Source organism: Brassica napus, chromosome C8 (assembly GCF_020379485.1).
Source record: "Brassica napus cultivar Da-Ae chromosome C8, Da-Ae, whole genome shotgun sequence".
Lineage (NCBI taxonomy): Eukaryota > Viridiplantae > Streptophyta > Magnoliopsida > Brassicales > Brassicaceae > Brassica > Brassica napus.
In genome coordinates, this window is record NC_063451.1 from 12,773,423 (window position 1) to 12,797,013 (window position 23,591).

General features: G+C 46.5%; 1 protein-coding gene across 1 annotated transcript; it reads right to left on the minus strand.

The window, feature by feature from the left end:
- Nucleotides 1–3,028: 3,028 nt before the first annotated feature.
- Nucleotides 3,029–3,700, minus strand: LOC125591859. Its single transcript, XM_048766741.1, has one exon. It carries the CDS (start codon nucleotides 3,698–3,700, stop codon nucleotides 3,029–3,031), a length of 672 nt encoding a protein of 223 aa, XP_048622698.1.
- Nucleotides 3,701–23,591: the final 19,891 nt, after the last annotated feature.

Consider the following 23,591-nt stretch of genomic DNA (forward strand, 5'->3'; position numbering starts at 1 on the left):
TGGCGAACGTTTGAATTGTAGTATTTCGCAGCAGCGTGCTGGTAGTTATGGATTCTTATGAGAGCTTGGTCTCGTCGCTCGTTAATGAGATCGAGTTCGTCCAGCAGCATCACGTTGTTGAGATCTTCTCGTTCGGGGAGGAATCTTCTCCGCACTCCGGGAAATTATACTTCCGCTGGGATCATTCATTCCGTCCCGTAAATGAGGGCGAAGGGGGTTTCTCCCGTAGCCCGTCTTGGGGTTGTACGATGTGACCAAAGAACTCCTTCGAGCTCATCTGCCGATCGTCCATTTTTGGCTTCTAAGTCCTTTTTTAACCCGTCAAGGACGGTTTTGTTAATGGTCTCTGCCTGGCCGTTACATTGTGGATATCTAGGAGTTGACTTGTTCAGCCGTATCTTCCACTTCTCGCAGAATGCTTCAAATCGGGTAGAGATGAACTAAGATCCGTTGTCTGTTATGATTTCGTAAGGGACCCCGTGCCTGGTGATAATGTTCTTCCATACGAAGCTCTCGACTTGTACGTCTTTGATACTTGCGTAGGATTCTGCTTCTACCCACTTCGAAAAGAAATCCGTAAGGACCAAAAGGAAGCGTTTCTGTTTTGAATTGTGTAAAGGTCCGACAATATCCATGGACCATCGCATAAAGTGATACGGAGATGAAATGGACGAGAGGACCTCCGCAGATTGATGGATGGTGGGCGCGTGCCTTTGGCATTTTTTGCATTCTCGTGCGAATTTCTCGCAGTCTTTGATCATAGTTGGCCAGTAATAACCGTGGCGTTTTATTTTGACTGCGAGTGACCTTCCACCGGAGTGATTTCCGCACGACCGGAATGGACCTCTTCCATCACTTTTCTCGCTTTCTCTCCCTCGGCGCAGGTCATGAGTGGGCCGGAGAATCTCCATTTGTAGATTTCTCCCTCTACCGTTACATATCGTGCGTCTTGGGTTTTAATTTTGCGTGCCGCCCATTTCTCGGCGGGCAGCGTTCTGTCGGCTACTTAGGCTCGGATCGGCTCTAGCCATGGGCTGTCGTAACCGTATTCCGGCTGATCCATCTTTCCTTCTGGTGGATCTTCGATTTCCTCCGCATCTTCGATTTGTCCCCAAATCAGATTGGCGATCACCGGCGGTCCGATGCTCGGATGTTCAATGAATTCCACGGGGATTACCCGTTTTAGTCCTTGATCCGAGATTGACACGAGCGCGGCCAAGGCATCTGCCTGGGTGTTTTCCGAGCGAGGAATTCTAGTGAGGGCGAAGTGGTTGAAGTCTTGGGCCAGGTCCTGGACGAGTTTTAGATATGCGTCCATTCTTTCGTCTCTTGCCTCGTATTCTCCGCTGTATTGATTTGCGACTAACTGAGAATCGCAGTAAGCGTGGATGTTGCAAATCTTCAGCCTATGGGCTACTCGTAATCCTGCAATGAGTGCTTCATATTCAGCCTCGTTGTTTGATGCATGGAATTCTAACCAAAATGGCTGCTCCAAGATTTCCCCGGTGGGCGACGTGAGCCGAATCCCAATTCCGGATCCTTGTTTGGATGATGATCCATCGACGTGAAGAACCCAAGTTGAATCTGGTTCCGTGTTTGTCATATCCCCCGTGGGCAATTCTACTAAGAAATCCGCCAGCACATGAGATTTTACGCAGGTTCTTGGGCGGTACTCGACATCGTACTCGCTCAGTTCGATTGCCCATTTCGCGAGCCGTCCTGACTGACTCGAACTGTGCAGAACCGTGCGCAGGGGAAAGGTGTTGAGAATCACTATGGTATGAGATTGGAAATATGGCCTGAGCTTTCTCGCTGATGTTACAACAGCGAATCCTAGTTTTTCCATCAAGGGGTACCGCGTCTCAGCGTCCAGCAAGGTTTTACTTATGTAAAAGATTGGTTTTTGTTCACCGCGTTCTTCTCTGATCAAAACGCCACTTACTGCTGTTGCGGAGACCGTGATGTATAAGAATAGAGGTTCTCCCTCTACTGGTTTTGCAAGAACAGGAGGAGTGGCCAGGTAACGCTTCAGTTGTTGGAAAGCCTTTTCGCACTCTTCCGACCACTCCAACTTTTTGTTTCCTTTCAACGTGTCGTAGAAAGGCAGGCACTTGTCCGTCGAACGTGAGATGAAACGGTTTAAAGCTGCGACCCTTCCGGTTAGCCTTTGGACTTCTCGTTTTATCTTTGGCGAGACCATTTCTATCAGTGTGTTTATCTGTTTGGGGTTGGCCTCAATCGCACGACACGTGACCAGATAACCGAGAAACTCTCCTGATGCTACTGCGAACCTACATTTTGCCGGGTTTAGTTTCATGTTATGTAGGTTCAGCCTTGCGAAGCACTCGTCCAAGTGGGATACGTGGTCGTGTTTGTCAAGGGATTTTACGAGCATGTCATAGATGTACACTTCCATAGTCTTTCCGAGCTGTTCGGAGAACATTCGATTGACAAGTCGCTGGTAAGTAGCACCCGCATTCTTGAGACCGAAAGGCATTACCTTGTAGCAATACATTCCGTGGTCGGTGATGAATGCGATCTTCTCGCGATCGTCGGGATTCATCATGATTTGATTGTACCCGGAGAAGGCGTCCATGAATGATAAAAGTTTGTTCCCTGCTGTTGCTTCGACCAGTCGGTGAATGTGCGGAAGTGGGAAGCAATCTTTTGGACAGGCCTTGTTGAGATCGGTGAAGTCGACGCATACTCGCCATTTGCCATTTTTCTTTTTGACCACGACGGGATTGGCGAGCCAATCCGGGTATCTGACTTCTGTTATTGACCCTACTTTGAGGAGTTTCTCAACTTCCTCGTTTACCGCGGTAGCACGCTCTGGTCCTAGCTTCCGTCTTTTTTGTTTTACGGGTTTGTAGGTCGGGTCAATGTTGAGTTCGTGACATGTTATGCCGATGTCGATTCCTGGCATATCCTCCGCGGCCCAACCGAACGTATCGAGGTTCTTTTTAAGACAAGCCATGAGCTCTGTTCTCAATGGTTCGCAGAGGTTGGCTCCGATCTCGACACATCGTTATGGGCGGGATTCGTCCAGACAGACCGAGATTACTGGTTCGCAAGTTGGTTCGCGCTTCCCTTCTAGAGCTTCAACCCTCTGTGACTGCCAGAAGACTTTCGAGTCTTGTTCTGGGGCGCCCTCGTCGAGAGTCAGCTTTCTTTTCTTCTTGTGGGAAGCTTCGATCGCAAAGTTCTTTCTTTTTAACTCAGCGGCGAAACAAACTTGTGACATCCTGTGGTCTCCTTGAATTGTTTCGACTCCATGAGGGGTCGGAAATTTAAGGCATAGGTGGAATGTCGATGGGATCGCTCTCATGGAATTCAGCCATGGAGTTCCAATGATTACATTGTACGATGTTGGGCGATCGACGACCAAGAATTCCGTTATTTTTACGACGCTCCCAGCTTTAACCAAGAGGTTGATTGAGCCGAGGGTCATAGTAGCGTCTCCTGAGAGTCCGAAAATTGGACTGGGACCTTCTGTGATGGCGCACAGGTCGATTTCCATTCTCTCGAGGGTGCTTTTATAGATAATGTTGGCCGAGCATCCGGTGTCGACCAACACTCTTTCTACGTCGATGTCCTGGATGGTCAGTTCGATGACAAGGAGATGGTTGTGAGGTTTGACCTGGTCGGCCGTTGCTCTGTCCTTGAAAGAGACGACTTCGTGAGCTACTGGAGCGGACATCTTGTATCTTTAATCATTTGTGATTTTTGAGTTAGAGAATTCGACCCCCCCCCCCCCTCCTTCTAGCGCCAAATTGTGGGATCCGGAATTCACACCGTTGATTTTAATGAATAAATATGGAGGAAAACCAAGAAAACCCGATTTTCCCTGATGGTCCGAATTCTCTGCGTAATCACTTTCAGAGCGTAAAAAGATAGATAGCAAGATAAAGATAAATAGTCGCTCGGAGGCGTTTTATTAAAGAAATAGTATGAATACATGACTTCTCCGAGAGGAGTAGAGATATGCTAACTAGACAAAAGCAGAACAGAAAGGCGGCAAAACGTTCTAAGCCTTGCCTTGCTAGTCTAACCACCTAAGTTCTAAGTTCCCTAAGCTAGCAGGAGTTCTCTAAGTCTAAATTCTCGGATCCCTTTTCTTCTGCTCCAGCTCTCCTTATATAGTTGTTTTAGGTCGGTGGCCCATTTACCCCTTTGCCTTTGGGCCCAAGTTTACTCTTTTGGAAATATTCCATTTTTCGTCGATCTTTGTATTTATCCTCGAATCTTGATATTTATCTTCGGAAACTAAACGTTTATCCTACTTCCGCGAGTTAGGATAAAACGTCATAACTCCCATTGGGCTCGGGTCCCTTCTAAATCGTAGATCGGCCTCTAGACACGTTTAGATCCTCTCGGGCCATTTTTAGGCCTTCGGGCTTTTCTACGATTTTAGTCGTAAAACTTCGAGAGTAACTCCGATCGAGACGAAACGAGAGGTATATGATCCAAAAGTCGGATATCACAACTATACGGAGAACACGAGAGTCGAAACGAGTCGGACTGGCCGGGATTGGATTGTCCTCGCCCTAGGGCGAGGTGAACCGGGCGCGGATCGTCCTCGCCCATGGGCGAGGTGACCGTTGTGCTGGTCGTCCTCGCCCATGGGCGAGGTGACCGTGGTGCTGGTCGTCCTCGCCTATGGGCGAGGTGACCTTGGCGATGGTCGTCCTCGCCCATGGTCGTGGTGACCGTGGTGATGGTCGTCCTCGCCCATGGGTGAGGTGGCCGTGGTCCTGGTCGTCCTCGCCCATGGGCGAGGTGACCGTGGTGCTGGTCGTCCTCGCCCATGGACGAGGTGACCTTGTGAGAACGGTCCGGCTCTCGGGTCATGACATGTCTCTTTTTGTACCGATCTTTCCGGAGACCCTCGTCCATAAGTATTTGTATTCTTCCGATATTTCTTTCGAGAAGTCTTTCGTGACAAATTTGCTAAAATGATAATCTTAGCCGTTGATTTCGAGATAACCGTTTTCGACCCCAACATACAACCGTTGGACTACCTGGTTCGAATTCTTCAAGTACTCAAAGCAACAATGACAAGTGGTCCCAAAATAATGAAAGGAGGTTGTCTTATTCTGGGTCTCGGTGTCGTTGTAGTTGTAGGAATTTTGATGTACAAGTAATTCCTAAAGCTATGACGAAGTTAAACTTTCTGTTCTTTCTAAGTTTTTCGCATGTTTCGCCTAAGTTATGCGAAGTTGAACGATTATGAAGTTTGATCTATTAAAAATGTTTTTCTAATTTCTACGATGTTGGACAATTGAGAAAGTGAAACTAACACAAATTTTGACATGTTTATACGAACAAGAACTTCAAGTTTTTGTTTTTTCTAAGCTTCTCGTATGTTTCGCCTAAGTTATGCGAAGTTGAACGATTATGAAGTTTGATCTATTGAAAAAGTTTCTCAAATTTTTACGATGTTGGACATTTGAGAAAGTGAAACTAACACAAGTTTGTCTAATTTTAACAAAGTTGGAAAATCAAAAAAGTTAAAAGCTTAAAGTTTCACCTACATTTAACATAGGAGTTTCGACACACGTTGATATCACTTAAATTACCCTAAGGAGTGATTTTACTCTCTCAAATAAGAGGTTCAATTGTAGTACTTAGGGATCAAATACACAAGGAGGTAGGAAACCTAATAAATCTAATTGGATTTGTTAAGTAAGGTGGTTTTAATGATTTAAATGTAAAGTTACAGTTGTTTGAGCAAGTAACTGCTCGATTGATTGTTTGAGGTTTGGTGCTTAAAAGGAAATAGCTAGACATAGGGTTTTTATTAAGAAAATTTAGAATTATAATCCTATAGATGCCTAACAAGTTGTATGCATGATATTGTAGAGCTCAACACTTATAAACGAACCACTAAGCTCTCGCTTTCTAGGTTCATCTATTGACCAGTGTCGATCGATGATTCAATATGAATATCGATCGATACACTATTCGAAATGTTGACCGATTATTCTATTTGAATATCGATCGACGCTATTGGTCAAGCGTTAATGTGCGGGTTAAATGTGCTCACTAAGGTCACTCGATCAGCTCTCGCCTTACTCTTAGCAAAAATCTTAGCTCAATTAGAATGGTTTTAGGATGAGATTAAAGCTATCGCTTATATCTAACAATCCTAGGGAAAGTTCAAGTTAACTAATCTAGAATCAGGTATTAATGACAATCCTAATGATTAATATCACAACTTGACAATCTATAGTTGGGGCTAATCTCTCATAACCTATTCAAACCCTAAAATCTAACAAGGAAACTACTCAGAAATGGCCAAGTAATTCATGACAACAATTAGGTATGAAATTTGTATTAGAATAGTAAATAGATATCAATGGAGTTCCAATCACAAATATAACTTTGTATCTTCTCTCCAATCTATCAAAATCCGAGAAAACCTTTTCTGTGAAAATAGTAAAACAAGAAAGCACTCTTTGCCTCTAACATGTTGGCAAAGCTTATATAATTAGGTTAAAACTCGTCAGAAGTAATCTTGTAAATTGGTGAAGACTTGGGCTTCAAGTCGACTGTGACCAAACGGGCTTTCTGCGTGCTTCCCTGACGATCGATGTCAAGATGTGAACATTGATCGATTATTCCTCATCAATATCGACCGGTGGTCGAGCTCGATGGTCATCTCGGGTGCTTACTCCAAATATCTCCAAAATGCACCAAAATCATCACTTATCTCCAAAGCACTTCTGATCCTATAAATATATTAAATAGACTCTATTATATAATAATTAATAGTTAAAACACTTATAAACCATGGGTAAAAGTGGGTCAAATCCATGGGCTATCAACTTCTCCAAACTTACCCTTTTGCTTGTCCTCAAGCAAAACAAACAGGCAGTCTCTCTGAAAGAGGTTTGAAAACAGCAGGGACTCATATGATTTAAAACTTAGAATCATCATCTCTACAATATTGCAATCCACATCTAAGAAATCCTAATCACAAAAGCACATTATACCATATCCTGTCTTAGCAACCAAATTCACCTAGCCAACAACTTAGCAAATCTTGTCTGACATTTCCCTCTACCAACCTCATTTCTTAGTATAAATAAAAGTGCATGCTTTACCTTGGGAGTATCAATCACAGGATGGAAGGATTTTCAAACAAGTATATGGACCTACAGGTAAACATTAGTTTATATCCTCTCTCTTTACTAATTTTCTCTCTCAGTCAAAGTCTGCTTATATTGCAAGATCATTGACCAAGATTGGACAGGCTTCCATGAATCAAGCCTTAATCGTGGTTGCCACCAAGTCATGTTCACTTCTTTTGGACCTATATCCTAGGATTATTTGTGAAGCAAGCCTTAATGGTTGTAGCCACCAAGTCATGTTCTAATGCTTTCCCTATAGAATTCTTATGAAGCAAGCCTTAATGGTTGTAGCCAGCAAGTTCTGATCGAATCACTTCCTAATAAATCTCTAGTAAATATGTATTATTATATATATATATATATATATATATATATTTTAACTACATGTATAATTTTAATCTATATTTCGAAAATAGAGAGACAGGGTGATAAATCTATCTACACAAGGTTTTACCTTCCAGACTTGTTTGAAGAATCCGATTCCATGTATACCAAGCTCGAAGACAAGCAGTTCCTTCAAACAATCTCAGCAAGTGTGAATAATTGACAGGTTGATCCACTTTAGTATCTTTAGTACTATCTGCAATAAGTAAGTCTAGAATTGTGCTAAAGAGTGGTTAGATAACAAGAAAAAATCTAATAAGTTCATTATCCCCTTCTTGACTCAATAAAAAAAATTTGAAAACATTTTAATAAGATTTATGAATAAATTACTAATAGTAAACCTCCCCCCAAACTTAAACTACACTGTCCCAAGTGTAAATTCAGTCGGAGTTATGGTGAAAACTAAATCATAAGGACTCAATCTAACAAGTTAGAATGATATACCAGACCGGAATGGATGTCAACCAATGTAATGCTGTTGATATCGGTCGCGGCAGGTGATGCTCTGTCGATCGATGTCGACAGTGTCTCATCGGTCGATATGCACGGCAATCGTCTACTCAGATCTTTTTTTTTTCTAATGACATGCAATAAATAAAAACTAATATTAATACTTGATAAATAAAAACCAAATAAATATTACCTAATAGTGGGTTACCTCCCACTCAGCGCTTTGTTATAGTCATTTAGCTTGACTTTGGAGGTGATTTGGCTAGTAGTGTTGAAAGCTGGAACTTGTTGGAAAAAAAGTGTCCATCTCTTCTCTGCGCTTGTTGAACCATGTACCAGTGAAGTCTCGCATTGCTTCATCCCCTCTGCGCCATTTTTTCTTCATTGTTGCAGTTGTGCTTTTCATCTTCTGCAATCTATCTTCAAGACTCTCAAGGTTGAACTAATGTCTTCTGAGTGTGGCGTAAGTGTCAGCTGAGATCTCTTCTCCCTAGTTGTGTGTATCAGACATGTCTGATGTCACCTTTGGTACTAGCCTGCCTTGGTTTGTAGCGTCGTCGACCGATGTCTGTCTAAGAATGTCGGTCGATTTGTTGTTGCGTCTGTCGATCGATACGGATGCTTCTGGTCAACGGGCAATGTAATTCTGAATCTCCACTAATTCCCCTTGTATAGCTTCTATCTCGGAAGTCAAAGCACTAATGCTAAGATCCACTGGGAAAAAGATGTCATCACATCTCCTATCAAGCCTCTCTTATGTAGTTTCCAGAGTTCTGTAGATCTCTTCTACCAACTGATCAATCTCTGCTCTGGTGTGAAAATCTGGTTGGGACTTCATCGGGTGTGAGTTCTTTGGGTCGTCGTCGATGTGGGAACCGAAATTCGCACTGTCGATTTCCGTTCAAATAAGGAAACTAGGAAAACCCTAATTTCCCAGAGGACCCGGATATCTGCTAATTACCACACATCAAGCAATCAGAACACGAGAATAACAACGATAAGAATAAGAAATCGAAAAAGAGAACAAAGTAGATTTTATTCCGAATCTGCGTATGAGCGTTTACAACAAGGTATAAGCCTGGGCTCGAGAGCTGTCAGCGAGATTACTAGTTCTAGAAACCCTAAGACGGCTAAACCTAATTGAGTCGCAGCTCGAAATAACAAAAACGGAAAATTACCTAAATTGCTCTAAGTGCTAAGTTTGCTCTGAAAAGTCCTCTCTCCATGCTCCTTGCCTAGGACTCCTTATATACTAGCTCCAAGGTCGGTTTACGCTTTTACACTTCTGCCCTTAAGCCGTCATAGCATAAAAATGGAGATATTCCATTTTTCCCGATCTTCCAATTATCTTCAAAACTTCCGTATTTATCCGCGGAAACTTGACATTTATCCTTCCTTGTGGACCAAGCGTAAACCGTGCTGCGGTTTACGGGCTTTTGGTTAAGAAATCGTAAGATGGGCCTCGAGTCGTGTTTTAGATCCCTTTGGGCCATCTTCCGACTCGACACGTTTACTACAAATTCTTCTCGACAAAGAACGAACTTACCGCGGTTTCTAATCCGCGAAGTTTGATTGATGGATTTGAATAGCGAAAAACATGGACTGAGCTTGCTACGGTCTTCGGGAGATAACATTCGAAGGTTTGACGAGAATGCATGGATTGATGTCGTATCGATGTTCGGAAGGGTTCGATCGCAACACAGCGACTGAACTTCGGCTCGAGCCCGGTTGCTACGTAGCGACCGAGCGGGACGAGCGCTTGGTCGCTACGTAGCGACCGAGCCTTGGCTTGAGCTCGGTCGCTACGTAGCGACCGAGCGGGACGATCGCTCGGTCGCTACGTAGCGACCGAGCCTTGGCTTGAGCTCGGTCGCTACGTAGCGACCGAGCTCGACCAAGCTTTGGCTCGAGCTCGGTCGCTACGTAGCGAACGAGCGGGACGAGCGCTCGGTCGCTACGTAACGACCGAGCTTGGCCGAGCTCGGTCGCTACGTAGCGAGCGAGCGGGACGAGCTCGGTCGCTACGCAGCGAGCGAGCGGGACGATCGCTCGGTCGCTACGCAGCGAGCGAGCGGGACGATCGCTCGGTCGCTACGCAGCGACCGAGCTTTTGCTCGAGCTCGGTCGCTACGTAGCGACCGAGTGGGACGAGCGCTTGGTCGCTACGTAGCGACCGAGCCTTGGCTTGTGCTTGGTCGCTACGTAGCGACCGAGCGGGACGATCGCTCGGTTGCTACGTAGCGACCGAGCGGGACGATCGCTCGGTTGCTACGTAGCGACCGAGCCTTGGCTTGAGCTCGGTCGCTACGTAGCAACCGAGCGGGACAATCGCTCGGTCGCTACGTAGCGACCGAGTTTGGCCAAGGTCGGTCGCTACGTAGCGACCGAGCGGGACGATCGCTCGGTCACTACGTAGCGACCGAGCTGGACGATCGCTCGGTCGCTACGTAGCGACCGGGCTTTGGCTCGAGTTCGGTCGCTACGTAGCGACCGAGCTTTGGCTCGAGCTCGGTCGCTACGTAGCGACCGAGCCTTGGCTTGAACTCGGTCGCTACATAGCGACCGAGCGGGGCGGACGTTCGGTCGCTGTGTAACAACCTGTTTCGAGCTTTCGTCGGACATCTCGATTCTTTTTTCCGTAAAGCTTTTTCGTAAGGAAGAATCTATTTCGAAAAGTACTCTTCGGAGAAATTCTTATTTTCTTCCTCAGACGTTTTGAATGTTAAATTTGTCGTAACCGTTTTTGACCCCAACAGTTAGCCCCCCAGCCCGTTAGAGTTGTGACTCTAGCGGGCGGATAGATGACTTTGACAAGGTTAAGTGTATTGGACGAAATTCACATTTTAAACTCCGCGGAAAAAAGTTGTCGAGACGATATTCCGAATCCATACTTCTATAAGTAGTGAGCTCTTGTCATTCATTTTCTTCACACCTTCCCTTCTTCATTCCTTCAAACTCATTCAAAAATTAAAAAACTCTCTAGTTTCATAACTTTCCTTTCAACATGTCTTCCTCCCAAGGTGATAAGAAGGATTCCGACGTCGAGATGGGCGAGGCCACTTCTCCGGCTCCGGTTCTAACTTCTCCGGCGGAAGCGCCGGCTTGTGTTGCCGGTCATATTTCTTTCCTAGAGGAACTAGTTCGTCGTCAAGCCGAGAAAGAACTAGCTCAAGCTGGCTCTGAGTTTCCGTCTTCTTCCGCGCAGGTCGTTGCCTCGTGTCATGGGACCGAACTCATGGCTCTTCTCCCGCAAGCCCTACCTGCAGGATCTTCCACGACTCCGATCCTCGTCGAGGACAAGGAGAAAGCCGCTGACTCTATGCCTCCTCCTCCAGCCAGAAAAGACGTCGTTCTTGCATTGCGTGCTCCTAGCGCTGTCCTGGCTACTCAGCCTAAGAGTCGGAAGAGGAAACTTGCCAAGAGTGGTGACGGGGAGAATTCGCAGCGAGGCGGATCGAGCCTAGCATCGGGACTTCGCGGAAAGGTTTATCTCGTGTTTGAATTCTTGATCGTCTTTTGTGCATTCTTTTCTCGGACTTAGTCTTAAGAATTTTCACCGTTCGCAGTTCATATCGTTGATCGATGGGATGATCGGCGAATGTGGTTCTGAGACCAGTCGCCTTTCCGGGGAGTTGGTGGAGCTTCAGGGCAGATGGTGCGAAACCGAGGCCATGTTGACGGCTGTCAAGGACTCTCACTCTGCGAAAGTGTCGAAGCTCGAGGTTGCGATAGGGGAGCTTGAGAGGGACCTTGGGAAGACGGCGAGTTCCTTACTTAAGGAAAAGAAGGCCAGGAAGGCCAAATCCTGGGAGGTGCGTCGACTCCAGCGTCAGATCGAGAGTGACGCGGGACTAGCGCGCCGTGGGATCCAAGAGGCTACGGATGCCCTTCGCGCGGAGTTTCAAGCTCGCTTGGCGAAGATTTCTGCTTTCCTGGGTTCCCTCGAGTGTATCCGGAGCAGGGATCTAGCTTTGGCGACGATTGAGGGCGGGATGGCCGTGGTTCGGTCGTTCCAAAGTGAGACTCCCCCAACCTTGGAGGCCGAAGAGGCCCGACTGTCCGGCTGCAAGGGAGATATGGCGGCCGAGAATGGAGATTTCGGTCTCGTCCTGGCCGACCTGAAATCCGCGTGCTTCCTTCCGACGTGTTCAGAAGACCCAGAGGGGAAAGACACAATGGTCGGAGAAAACGAAGGTGGCGCGGCTCCAGGCTCGGACGAGGCAGCGGGTGAAGAGGGGGCGTAAGTTCTGAGGATGACTTGGGTTAGATCTCTTGCGAGAGATTTTTTTTTATGTTTTTATGTTTCGGCCTTGAATGGCCTTATTTGTATTTCGGGACTGGCCGTGTGTGGCTTTGAATCCCTGCCGCTCTGCGGCTTTCTTTTTATGGTAAGATAATCGGATAGCGCTTTTTATGAGTTTGCGAATAGTGGGGAGGAAGGTGATGAGTTGTCGTCTCATATCCTTCTTCGATTGTGAAATGTTTCATTCGAGACCTGTTTCGAGAGTTCTTCCGCGAGATGTGAATTCTGCGGGGGTGCTGAAGATGTCGAACATAAACATAGAGACATGGTTTAAGAATCTCTTATCTTTCGATATCATGCCTTTGAGATGTTAGAGACCAGTGCGCTGGGTTTAGGGCAAGACCTAGGTTTACTCTCGGTTTATGGATTGTGCGGTGACTAACCGGCTATCGTTTTTCCTGTCGCGATTTCTTCCTGATTCGTGTCGATGTAAAGTCCGCGATAGGTTCTCGGCTTATACGACTTGTTTGATACGAATCGAGCATCTCTCCAGAGACCGGAAGTGCTAGACCAAAATTTCGGATTTCTTTTATAGTGCTATTATCCTTGTGTCGGATGTAAGAGAGTCATCTTCGTGAGATGGCTATGTCTGTTTAGGACGTTTTGTGAGTTCGATGTGATCATCATCGGACTTGGTGGCGTGTGCCGTTGTTTCGAATTTTTTTGCGCAAAATAGGTGCTAGTGTGTGCATATATATGTTTCTTTTGTGACGGAAGTTTGGTTCGTTCGAAAGAAATAAACTTTTGAGGCATCTTTTGCGACGTCTCGCGATGCCAAAGGTTGCTTCTCCTAAACGGTTGACTAATATCCGAAGACCTCGCACTGATTTTACAGGTGAGGAGGTTTTGATAAGTCGAAAACACCAAGAGCGTGGTAAGAAGTTTTTTCGATTTTGGGGAGTATACTAGTATACGTACCCACTCCCCTCTTTTTAATGAGGGGGGACAGCTGATTTTTCTTTCGGCAAACTGCCTACGTACTCCTTGCGGAGATCAAGCCGTCTCGTAGTTCAGTGATTGCGGGTTGGTTCGTTTAGTGATAGTATTTTTTGAGATGCATCGCGTTCCAGGTTCTAGGAATTTTTATGCCCTGCATGTTGGCTATTTCGTAAGAACCTGGTCGGACGACTTTTTCGATTTTATAGGGACCTTCCCAGTTTGCTCCGAGTTTTCCCGCGTTTCGTTCAGCGGTGTTTTGGAAAACTTTGCGAAGGACCAGATCCCCCTGATTGAACCTACGATTTCGTACGTTGGAATTATAGTATTTTGCAGCGGCGTGCTGGTAGTTTTGAATTCGGATAAGCGCTCGATCCCGGCGCTTGTTAATGAGGTCGAGATCATCCAAGAGCATAGCATCGTTGAGTTCCTCTCGTTCGGGTAATAACCTTCTTTGAACACCGGGAAATTCAACTTCCGCGGGAATCATGCATTCCGTGCCGTATACCAGAGCGAAGGGAGTTTCTCCCGTTGCTCGCCTTGGGGTGGTACGGTGAGACCAGAGGACTCCCTCGAGTTCGTCGGCCCATCTGCCTTTATGAAGGTGATCGAGCAATTTTGTCCATCTCGGGGAGGAGACCATGTAGACCAATTTGCGCTCGACTCCGCCTTTCGTTGGTAAGCCTTGATGGCCGACACAGTGTCGCCGCAGTATTGTGATCCTCCAATGATCATATTGACTCTGCCGCGATTGTTATCGTTCCCTTTGTCGTCTGGCCTCCTGTCGCGTTTATCCCCATGCTGGTTTTGTTGAGGGGATTTTTCAGCGGACGGATTTCTGTCCGTCTTTGGAGGGCGATCAGAATCGAGGATCAGATCCTTGACGCTAGTTACTTCCGAGAGCTCTTCAGCGAGTAGCTTCGCGGCCAGTCTTGCTCCCAAGACTTTGCAGTTGGTTGTGGAATGTCCTCGGGATTGGAGGAACTCGCAGAAGGTGTTTTCGTCATACCCTTGATTGCGAGTCCATGTGTTGCCCGTGGTCCGACCCTGATCCGAGTTGATCGCATAGTTATGCGCCCCCTGGAGATCTTCCCCCTCGTGATGGACGTACTTGCCGTTACGAGAGTTCTTCTTTTTCCCTTTCGGGTCCACGTCTTTCGAGGATGGTCTTACCGCCCTATGTTTTTGCGATAAGACTTTAGTTTCCTCCTCTACTATGATGTAGTCCATTGCTTTGTGGAGGGCGTCCTGGATCGTTCGTGGTTTGTCGAGACTTATCCACTTTCTGAATTTCGACTTGTACCAGAGCGTCTTTCTCAGCGTGTCGATGGCCACTTTGTCGCCTATCCCACTGACCCTTGACATTATCAGCTTGAACCGACTGATAAACTCGCGGAGGGGTTCATCTTCCCTCTGGGAGAGACTCCAGAGGTCAACATCGGAAGTTTCTCTGTCTATGAATACAGAGTATTGCTTGAGAAATTCCGATGCGAGCTGTCGGAAACTCCCGATTGTGTTACGACGAAGGCGTGCGAACCATTCAAGTGCTGCTCCTTCCAGGTTTTCAACGAACAGGCGGCAGTAGCCGGCATCCTTTTCGCCGTCCTTCAGTCTAGCTCTTCCCATCGCGATGTGGAAAGCCTGAAGGTGCGCTTTTGGATCGGCCGTACCATCGTACTTCAGTACTTTGATTTTTCCCGGATCAGATGTCCGAAATGCGATTGGTAAAAGGGGTCTTCCGAGCTCCTTCCAACAGTCGATCGATTTCGGGGGCAACACTAATAGCATGATGGATTTAAGACTTTACGACCCTCACTTCTGCCGCAGTCTTGGTGAAGTAGTCGCAAAGATCGCGGATATCCGATGTCTCGTCAGTAGATTTTCGGAGCATGTCGGCATTTACTGCGAGCTAGCTCGGTTTGTCTTTCAGCCAGCTCCTCCTGTTCGTTCCAATAGGCGATTTCTTCCTCTTATGTCATTGGTTTTTCGAACGGGGAGCCTTCCCGAGCAGATCGGCTTCTGGTCCTTCTCGGATGTCTGTCGACGTCCTCGTCGGTGTCGTTGGAAACATCGCTAGGATCCAGGTCAATGTGTTCGGCTTCGTTATCCTCCGAGTCCTTTGCATGGGGCAGAAGACTTTCAGGGTTCCCCTTTTCGATGGGAGATTTCTCGCAAGGATTTTGACCGGAAGGTCGTTCCCGCGTGACTCCTGATCTGTCGAGTGGGGTAGCGAAATCGAGCCTTTTCCCGCGGATTTTGGTGGTTCCGCGGGGGCGGATTGCTTGGATCCTTGCCGTTAAGGTTTCAACCTGTTGGGTCAAGGTATTCACGAGCTATCCTGTTCTTCCGACCTTTTCTCATAGGTGGCAAACATCTTTTTAAACTCCTCGAGCGTCGCGGTGTTGGCTTGTGCGTTGGCCGTGGATACGTCCGCTACTGGAGTGTGGAGATCGGTGCCGCTGCCTCCGTTAAGAGGAGTTTGCACATTATCCGCGTCGTTAGTTGACATGTCTGATCGAGAGTGATGTGGCTTTTGCGGGTTAGATTGATCCACCCCCCCCTCCTTCTAGTGCCAAACTGTGGGAATCGAAATTCGTACTGTCGATTTCCGTTTAAATAAGGAAACTAGGAAAACCCTAATTTCCCTGAGGACCCGGATATCTACTAATTGCCACACGTCAAGCAATCAGAACACGAGAATAACAACGATAAGAATAAGAAATCGAAAAAGAGAGCAAAGTAGATCTTATTCCGAATCTGCGTATGAGCGTTTACAACAAGGTATAAGCCTGGGCTCGAGAGATGTCGGCGAGATTCCTAGTTCTAGCAACCCTAAGACGGCTAAACCTAATTGAGTCGCAGTTCAAAATAACAAAAACAGAAAATTGCCTAAATTGTTCTAAGTGCTTAGTTTGCTCTGAAAAGTCCTCTCTCCATGCTCCTCGCCTAGGACTCCTTATATACTAGCTCCAAAGTCGGTTTACGCTTTTACTCTTCTGCCCTTAAGCCGTCATAGCATAAAAATGGAGATATTCCATTTTTTCCGATCTTCCAATTATCTTCAAAACTTTCGTATTTATCCGCGGAAACTTGACATTTATCCTTCCTTGTGGACCAAGCGTAAACCGTGCTGCGGTTTACGGGGTTTTGGTTAAGAAATCGTAGGATGGGCCTCGAGTCGTGTTTTAGATCCCTTTGGGCCGTCTTTTGACTCGACACGTTTACTACGATTTCTTTTTGATAAAGAACGAACTTTCCGCGGTTTCTAATCCGCGAAGTTTGATTGATGGATTTGAATAGCGGAAAACATGGACTGAGCTTGCTACGGTCTTCGGGAGATAGCATTCGAAGGTTTGACGAGAATGCATGGATTTATGTCGTATCGATGTTCGGAAGGGTTCGATCGCTACACAGCGACTGAACTTCGGCTCAAGCACGGTTGCTACGTAGCGACCGAGCGGGACGAGCACTTGGTCGCTACGTAGCGACCGAGCCTTGGCTTGAGCTCGGTCACTACGTAGCGACCGAGCGGGACGATCGCTCGCTTGCTACGTAGCGACCGAGCGGGACGATCGCGCTCGGTCGCTACGTAGCGACCGAGCTCGCTACGTAGCGACCGAGCTTGGCCGAGCTCGGTCGCTACGTAGTGACCGAGCGGGATGATCGCTCAGTCGCTACGTAGCGACCGAGCGGGACGAGCGCTCGGTCGCTACGTAGCGGCCGAGCGGGACGAGCCCTCGGTCGCTACGTAGCGACCGAGCCTTGGCTTGAGCTCGGTCGCTACGTAGCGACCGAGCGGGACGATCGCTACATAGCGACCGAGCTTGGTCGAGCTCGGTCGCTACTTAGCGACCGAGCGGAACGATCGTTCGGTCGCTACGTAGCGACCGAGCTTTGGCTCTCGCTCGGTCGCTACGTAGCGACCGAGCTTTGGCTCGAGCTCGGTCGCTACGTAGCGACCGAGCGGGACGGGCACTCGGTCGCTACGTAGCGACCGAACCTTGGCTTGAGCTCGGTCGCTACGTAGTGACCGACCGGGACGGATGTTCGGTCGCTGCGTTACGACCTGTTTCGTGCTTTCGTCGGACATCTCGAATCTTTCTTCCGTAAAGCTTTTTCGTAAGGAAGAATCTATTTTGAAAAGGACTCTTCAGAAAAATTCTTATTTTCTTCCTCGGACGTTTTGAATGTTAAATTTGTCGTAACCGTTTTTGACCCCAACAGTCGATCGATGTTGGGTTGTGTATGTCGATCGATTATGATTAGTGTATGTCGATCGATGGTGATCGATGTTTGTCGGCCGCACGCTGAATCTTGGCTATGTCTTGCCTCATATCCTCCATGCATGTAGTCAACCAACTGATGCTATCATTCAGTGGATTGTAAACACCATCAAGCTTCATCTGGAAATCACTTTCATTTTTTTCTTGGGCTCCACAAAATCCATAGAATATCTCATTGATCTCATCCTTGGTGTAGATCTCTGGTACCGGCTTGGTCTGTGTGAATGAGCTAGCATGTTCTGGAAGACATATGTAGTTGTGCTCATCTTTCAAATCTCTTTCCATTAGCTTTCTGATATCCTCCTTGGACACATTGATGATGTTTCCATTCACATCTCTTGCACATCCTCGGTCATCTCTATAGACTCCATACTCATCTTTCTCTTCCCAGTAGAATTTTCTGGTTCCAAAAAGGTCAAAGGCTCTTCTGCCGAATTCTGGACGTCTGTCGATCGATGGTGGGACGTTAACATCGGTCGACGGTCGAGTAGGATGTCTATACTTCTTCTTGAAGCGATTGTCTATGCCACCAGATGTGTCATAGACTTCTTTTGTAACCTTCTGAGTTGCTGGAACTGTACGTTGTAGCATGAAGAGATTATCTTCTCCATTAGCCATCTGAAGAATGTCTGCAATGTCCTCTTTGGATACTTGCAGTGCATGTCCATCTATTGCTCTTGCGTAGCCATCTAGGTCACTGAAAACACCAAATTTATTTGGTGTTAGATACTGGTTATCAAAATTAGGGTTTTCCCTTAAAGTAGATTTTTGTTTTGGCCGGATGTCGAACGATGACGGAGGCTTTTCGTCGATCGATGGGCGAATAGCTCTGTTGATAGAATGGCTGAAACGTGTTCTTTCCCCAGTAGCTTCTACTTGATGTTGGTCTGTTTCATCACGTCTTTGCATGTTCAGAAGTTCCTCATAAGTGAAACCTTCATGAAGTTCATCTTCTCTGGGCTCATGAATTTCCATTTCTACTGCATAGCTTTCGTGGTGGTAATCATCTGTCCAACTCCCAATCGAGTAGTCTCCTTCTCGCACACGGTCAACTCCAATGTCGATTGATGGGTGGTAGGCAATGTCGGTCGATGATCATTTTCGGTTTGTATGATGAGGTTGAGTGTCGATCGACGTCGAGATTGTTCCGTCGATCGATGGTGCATTCTTCTTCCAGAAGGAATGATGTAGAAGTTTGTCTTCCTCATCAAGAATTGCTCTGTACTCTGCAGCTCGTTCCTCCTCATAATCTTCATCATACTCCTCCGTATGCATGTTGTGTCTGGTGTATGCTGCTATAGTAGGGTTGTAGTAGTCGTTCTCCCAATCTTCTGGACTACTGTCGACCGATTCTTCTCCTGGTATGTCAGTCGAGTTTGGGAGGGCACTGTCGATCGATGTTGCAGTGTGAGTTTCGATCGACGCCGAGTATTATGTCTTTTATTCTGCTCCACAGTGGCATGCTGCAATGATTTCTGGATCAGCTATTATTCTGGAGGACGTATGTGGCTTCTTGACTGGAATAGGATTGTAATGGACATGAGCGTCAGACACAACTGGTTTGTTTGCAAGTTGCATATTGCTCCTACTATTGATAAGAAGGCTCTCCCAAGTAATAGAGAAGAGTTCCAGTTTCGCTTGATATCCAAGACATGGAAATTAACTGGAACTAGGGTATTACAAATCTGCACCTCTAGGTCTCTCACAATCCGTCCTGAGTTTCTCTGAGAACAATCCACGAAAGTGAATAATTCCTTGGAAGGCTCCACCTGCAGACCCAGATGGTCTGCCATAACCCTAGGTAGGATACTGACTGATGCTCCTGTGTCGCACAAGGCATGTGGGAACTCAATACCCTTCACCGTACATGGTATTGCAAATTTCCCAGGATCACTCTTCTTCTTCAATGTAATCTTCTTCCTCATCTTTTCTTCAGCTTAACAGAACATTCTCCTAATGTCTTCTTCAGTTTCCCTAGTTTCTCTGAAGAACATCTACAATCTGTGGGTAAAATAAGCCTCCTCGAATGGCTTTTCTAAAGGAATCCTGAAAACACTCTTTTGGAAACTTTCCCTTTCCTTTTCATTAGCTCCCCTCTTCAGATGTCTCGCCACTTTTTCCTTTCTTTCCCTCAGGGTGCTTCCCATAGGAACCCTATCAACTTCCATAGGATCTGCCCCATCATTTGAAGGTATCCTGGCAGTCTCTGCTAGGCTTTCTGAAGGTTTGGGTTTGGGCCTGAGTGCATTAAGACGTGCAATATCTATCTTTGGCATCTGCACTCGGTACGTAAGAGGTGCTCGTCGATCAATGGATGATGGAGATTGTCGATCGACATCGGTCTCTGTTTGTCGATCGATGGGAGTATCAAAATGTCGATCGATTTTTACGTAAACAGGGCTGGGCGGATGTGGGTGTTTTGCTGCGAACTCGTCATGAGTCAGAATCCTCACGGCATTGCAAGATGCGGTTGACTCCGTAGGTGTCATCGATCGATGATCCGAAGAGCCTGTCGATCGATTTGGATTGTCATCCATCGATCGATGTTAGAAGTTTGTTGTCGATCGACGCCAGTGCAATCCACTGAAGCTCATCGAACTCTCTACTTCGAAATCCCCTTCTTGCAGCTTCTCTTGCTTCACCACTTGCCATAAATCATCCCCAATGATGGCATTCACGTGGTGCTTCATCACATCATCTCCTATCCCTCTTGTTAAGGCTTCCTGTCTCTTAACAGCTTCTCCTGTCTGAACAACCTGCATCTCCAGCTTCTTCACATGAGTGCTCAAAGTCTCAAACTTTGTGTTCAGGTTGGTGTAGACAGAATCAATCTTTCCATTGAAGTCCACTGTCATGCGCTGCTGTCCCTCAAGAACCCTATCAAGCATATCTTCAATCTTGCTCTCTTGAGTAGGCAGTGGTGGCTTCTGGTAGTAGAAATTTCCATAACCTTTGTTGTTGTTGTAGTTGTTGATGTAGGGTTTCTGGTGCTGTGAACTCTGGTTGAAATTACCCCTATTTCCATAGGAGTTTCTGTTTCCACCCTGGTTTCCAGATCCTTGGAATCCAGTTCCACCAATGAAGTTCACCTCTTCTTCTTCCTCTACTCTACCCTCTGTGTCTACACTGTCAAGCTTTGCCTTCACTTCATCCATCTGATCATTCCCAACGATGGTAGCAGATCTCTTCCTCTCAAAGTCAGTGTTATTGGTGCTGCTGCTAGATGCTAAGTTCTCAATAACATTCACAGCCTCCTCTCGATTCCTGGTGTTGAAGTTCCCATTGCTGGAAGCATCAAGAGCCATCTGGTACTGCGGCGCGATGCCTCTGTAGAAAGTACTGAGTAGTTGTACTTCATTGAATCCATGGTGTGGACAATCTCTCTGATAAGACTTGAATCTAATCCAGGAGCTTCTGAATGACTCCGTAGGCTCCTGAGTGAAAGTAGCAATCTTGCCCCTCAAGTCTTCAGCACGCGCTTCATCAAAGAAATTGCATAAGAATGCATTCTTGATGTCGCTCCAAGATGTGAGAGATCTTGGTGGTAACTGCTTAAGCCAATGCGAAGCATCTCCAGCTAGTGAGTACTCGAAGAGCTTGCATAGGAGGTAGTCTTCAGAGACTCCCTCGACTTTAATAGCAGATATAAGATCCTCGAACCTCTCCAGATGGTCCATAGGATGCTCGTGAGATAACCCATAGTAGTGTGTCTGTCCCACGAGTGTGTAGTACTGCGGCTTCAACTTGAAATTCCTCTGAATAGTTGGAGGACAAATGGCTGATCTGTTAGTATCGAACTGATCCAGACGGTTGTAGTCAGCCAATGTTCTTGGTCGAGCAGCCTAATCTACAGGTAGAGTAGTGCATTTAGCGTTAGTATCAGACTCAGGGATGGATTGCAGCCCCCTGAGCATCTATCCTCTGACCTGCTGCATTACGCAGATGACATTCCTGGTCATGCAGGTCTCCTCTCTCATCACGTACAAGAATCAATGTCGTAACCATGTGTTGGGGTCAAAATCGGTCACGACGGAATCAATGTCTAAAACTCCCCGAAAAATATTTCTCGATTTGTGAATTTCGTATAATTTTTATTGAAAAGATTATACAACGAGTTATTAATATTGTTGGGGTCAAAAGACACGACGAAGTTAACATCCAAATATTCGTAAAAATCAGCATGAACGTTTTTACGAAAAATAATCTTCGTAAAGAAATCTTTACGAAGAACTTTGCGGTGAAATCTTGCACTAATCTCGGTTGATTCATCGAAACTAAAGACCCATAGTCCAAGAAAACATTCATAAAACGTCAAAAAAGGATCCAAACAAGGTCGCCACGCAGCGAACGGTCCGCGAACGAGCTGGTCGCTACGTAGCGACCGACCAAGCCATTCGGTCGGTCGCTACGTAGCGATCGACCCGCAAATGAGTCGGTAGCTACGTAGTGACCGACAAAGCCACTCGGTCGGTCGCTACATAGCGACCAACCCGCGAACAAGTCGGTCGCTACGTAGCGATCGACCCGCGAATGAGTCGGTAGCTAAGTAGTGACCGACCAAGCCACTCGGTCGGTCGTTACGTAGCGACCAACCCGCGAACAAGTCGGTCGCTACGTAGCGACCGACCAAGCCATTCGGTCGGTCGCTACGTAGCGACCGATCAAGCCACTCGGTCGGTCGCTACGTAGCGACCGACCCGCAAACGAGTTGGTCGCTACGTAGCGACCGACCAAACCTTTCGTTCGGTCACTACGTAGCGACCGATCCAGAGCGGACAAGGTCGCTACGTAACGACCGAACTGTCACGGACATCGATTAACGGGTACGACCCAAATCCGTGCATTCTCGTCTGTTCCTCAATGCTAGCTCCCATGTACCGCAGCCATATCATTTCTCACATCATTCCGATCAAAGTTATCGTTGAAACTTTACGATAAAAACCGCGAGAACTTGTTTTTGTCGAAAAGAAAATCGTAACAAACGTTTCATGTCGAAAGACGGCCCAACGAGGTCTAAAACGCGACTACAAGCCCACTTACGATTCTTTAAGAATGAGCTCGTAGATACCATGGCGGTTTATGTTTTTATTTTATAAAAAAAAAATATAAAGATAAGTTTCCGTAGAAAAAGTGTTAAGTTTCCGCGGGTAAACATGAAGATCGGAATAAATGGAATTTCTCCATTTTTCACTTAAGACGGCTTAAGGGCAGGAAGGGAAAAGCTAAAACCGACATTGGAGGAGTATATAAGGAGTCCTAGGTGAGAGACACAAGGGGGGGGGGGGGGGGGAGAGAGAACTCTCGGCACATAGAAACTTTGAGGCATTATTTTCGACATGCTTTGTTTCTATGACTGGCACCCGATTACCAAACGAACGCGCAAAAGCAGTTCGATCTCTTTGCTCACTCTTGAACTACGTTCGGCTTGATCCTCGAAAGGGGTACGTAGGCAGCCTTTCATAAGGTTCAGTCCAAAATCAATCAAAACCATTTTCATATCTTTGCCGTCTTCTGTTATCGAGCTGCGACTCAACTAGGTTTAAGGTTTAAGGTTGCTAGAACTAGGTAATTCCCTGAGAGCTCTTGAGGCCGACGCTTTTATAATCTCTTGTAATGATCGCAACGCTCTTACGCGGATTCGTAATAATATCTACCTATTCTATAAATTCATTTTGTTATCTTTTCATATTCTCCACATTTGTTTGGTCACTTGTCGTTGGCTCTCGCAGAGAATCCGGGACCTCAGGGAAAGTTATGGTTTACTGACTTTTCTCCAATTACGAAAATCGACGGTGTGAATTTCGGTTCCCACAGTTTGGCGCTAGAAGGAGGGGGGTACGGATTACTCTAACTCATAGCCGGAAAACACTTGATCAAAACGATGTCTGGAAATACAAAAGACAAAATCGCAGTTCGTAACAATGCTGGTAAAACAACTCAAGAAGTGACTGCTCCTATGGCCCACACTTACGCAAACCCCGTAGTGCTCGAACAAATCAAAAACGCAGCCGCGACTTTTCGCCACAGGAAGTGCTACGAAACGAGCTCGCGATTTCTCTGTCTAATTATAAAGGGAAACGTTAAATTTTATCAAACCCCGTA

Bases quoted from the DNA above. Each gene is read 5' to 3' on its own strand.
- LOC125591859 (XM_048766741.1), bottom strand. From the start codon at position 3,700: ATGTCCGCTCCAGTAGCTCACGAAGTCGTCTCTTTCAAGGACAGAGCA.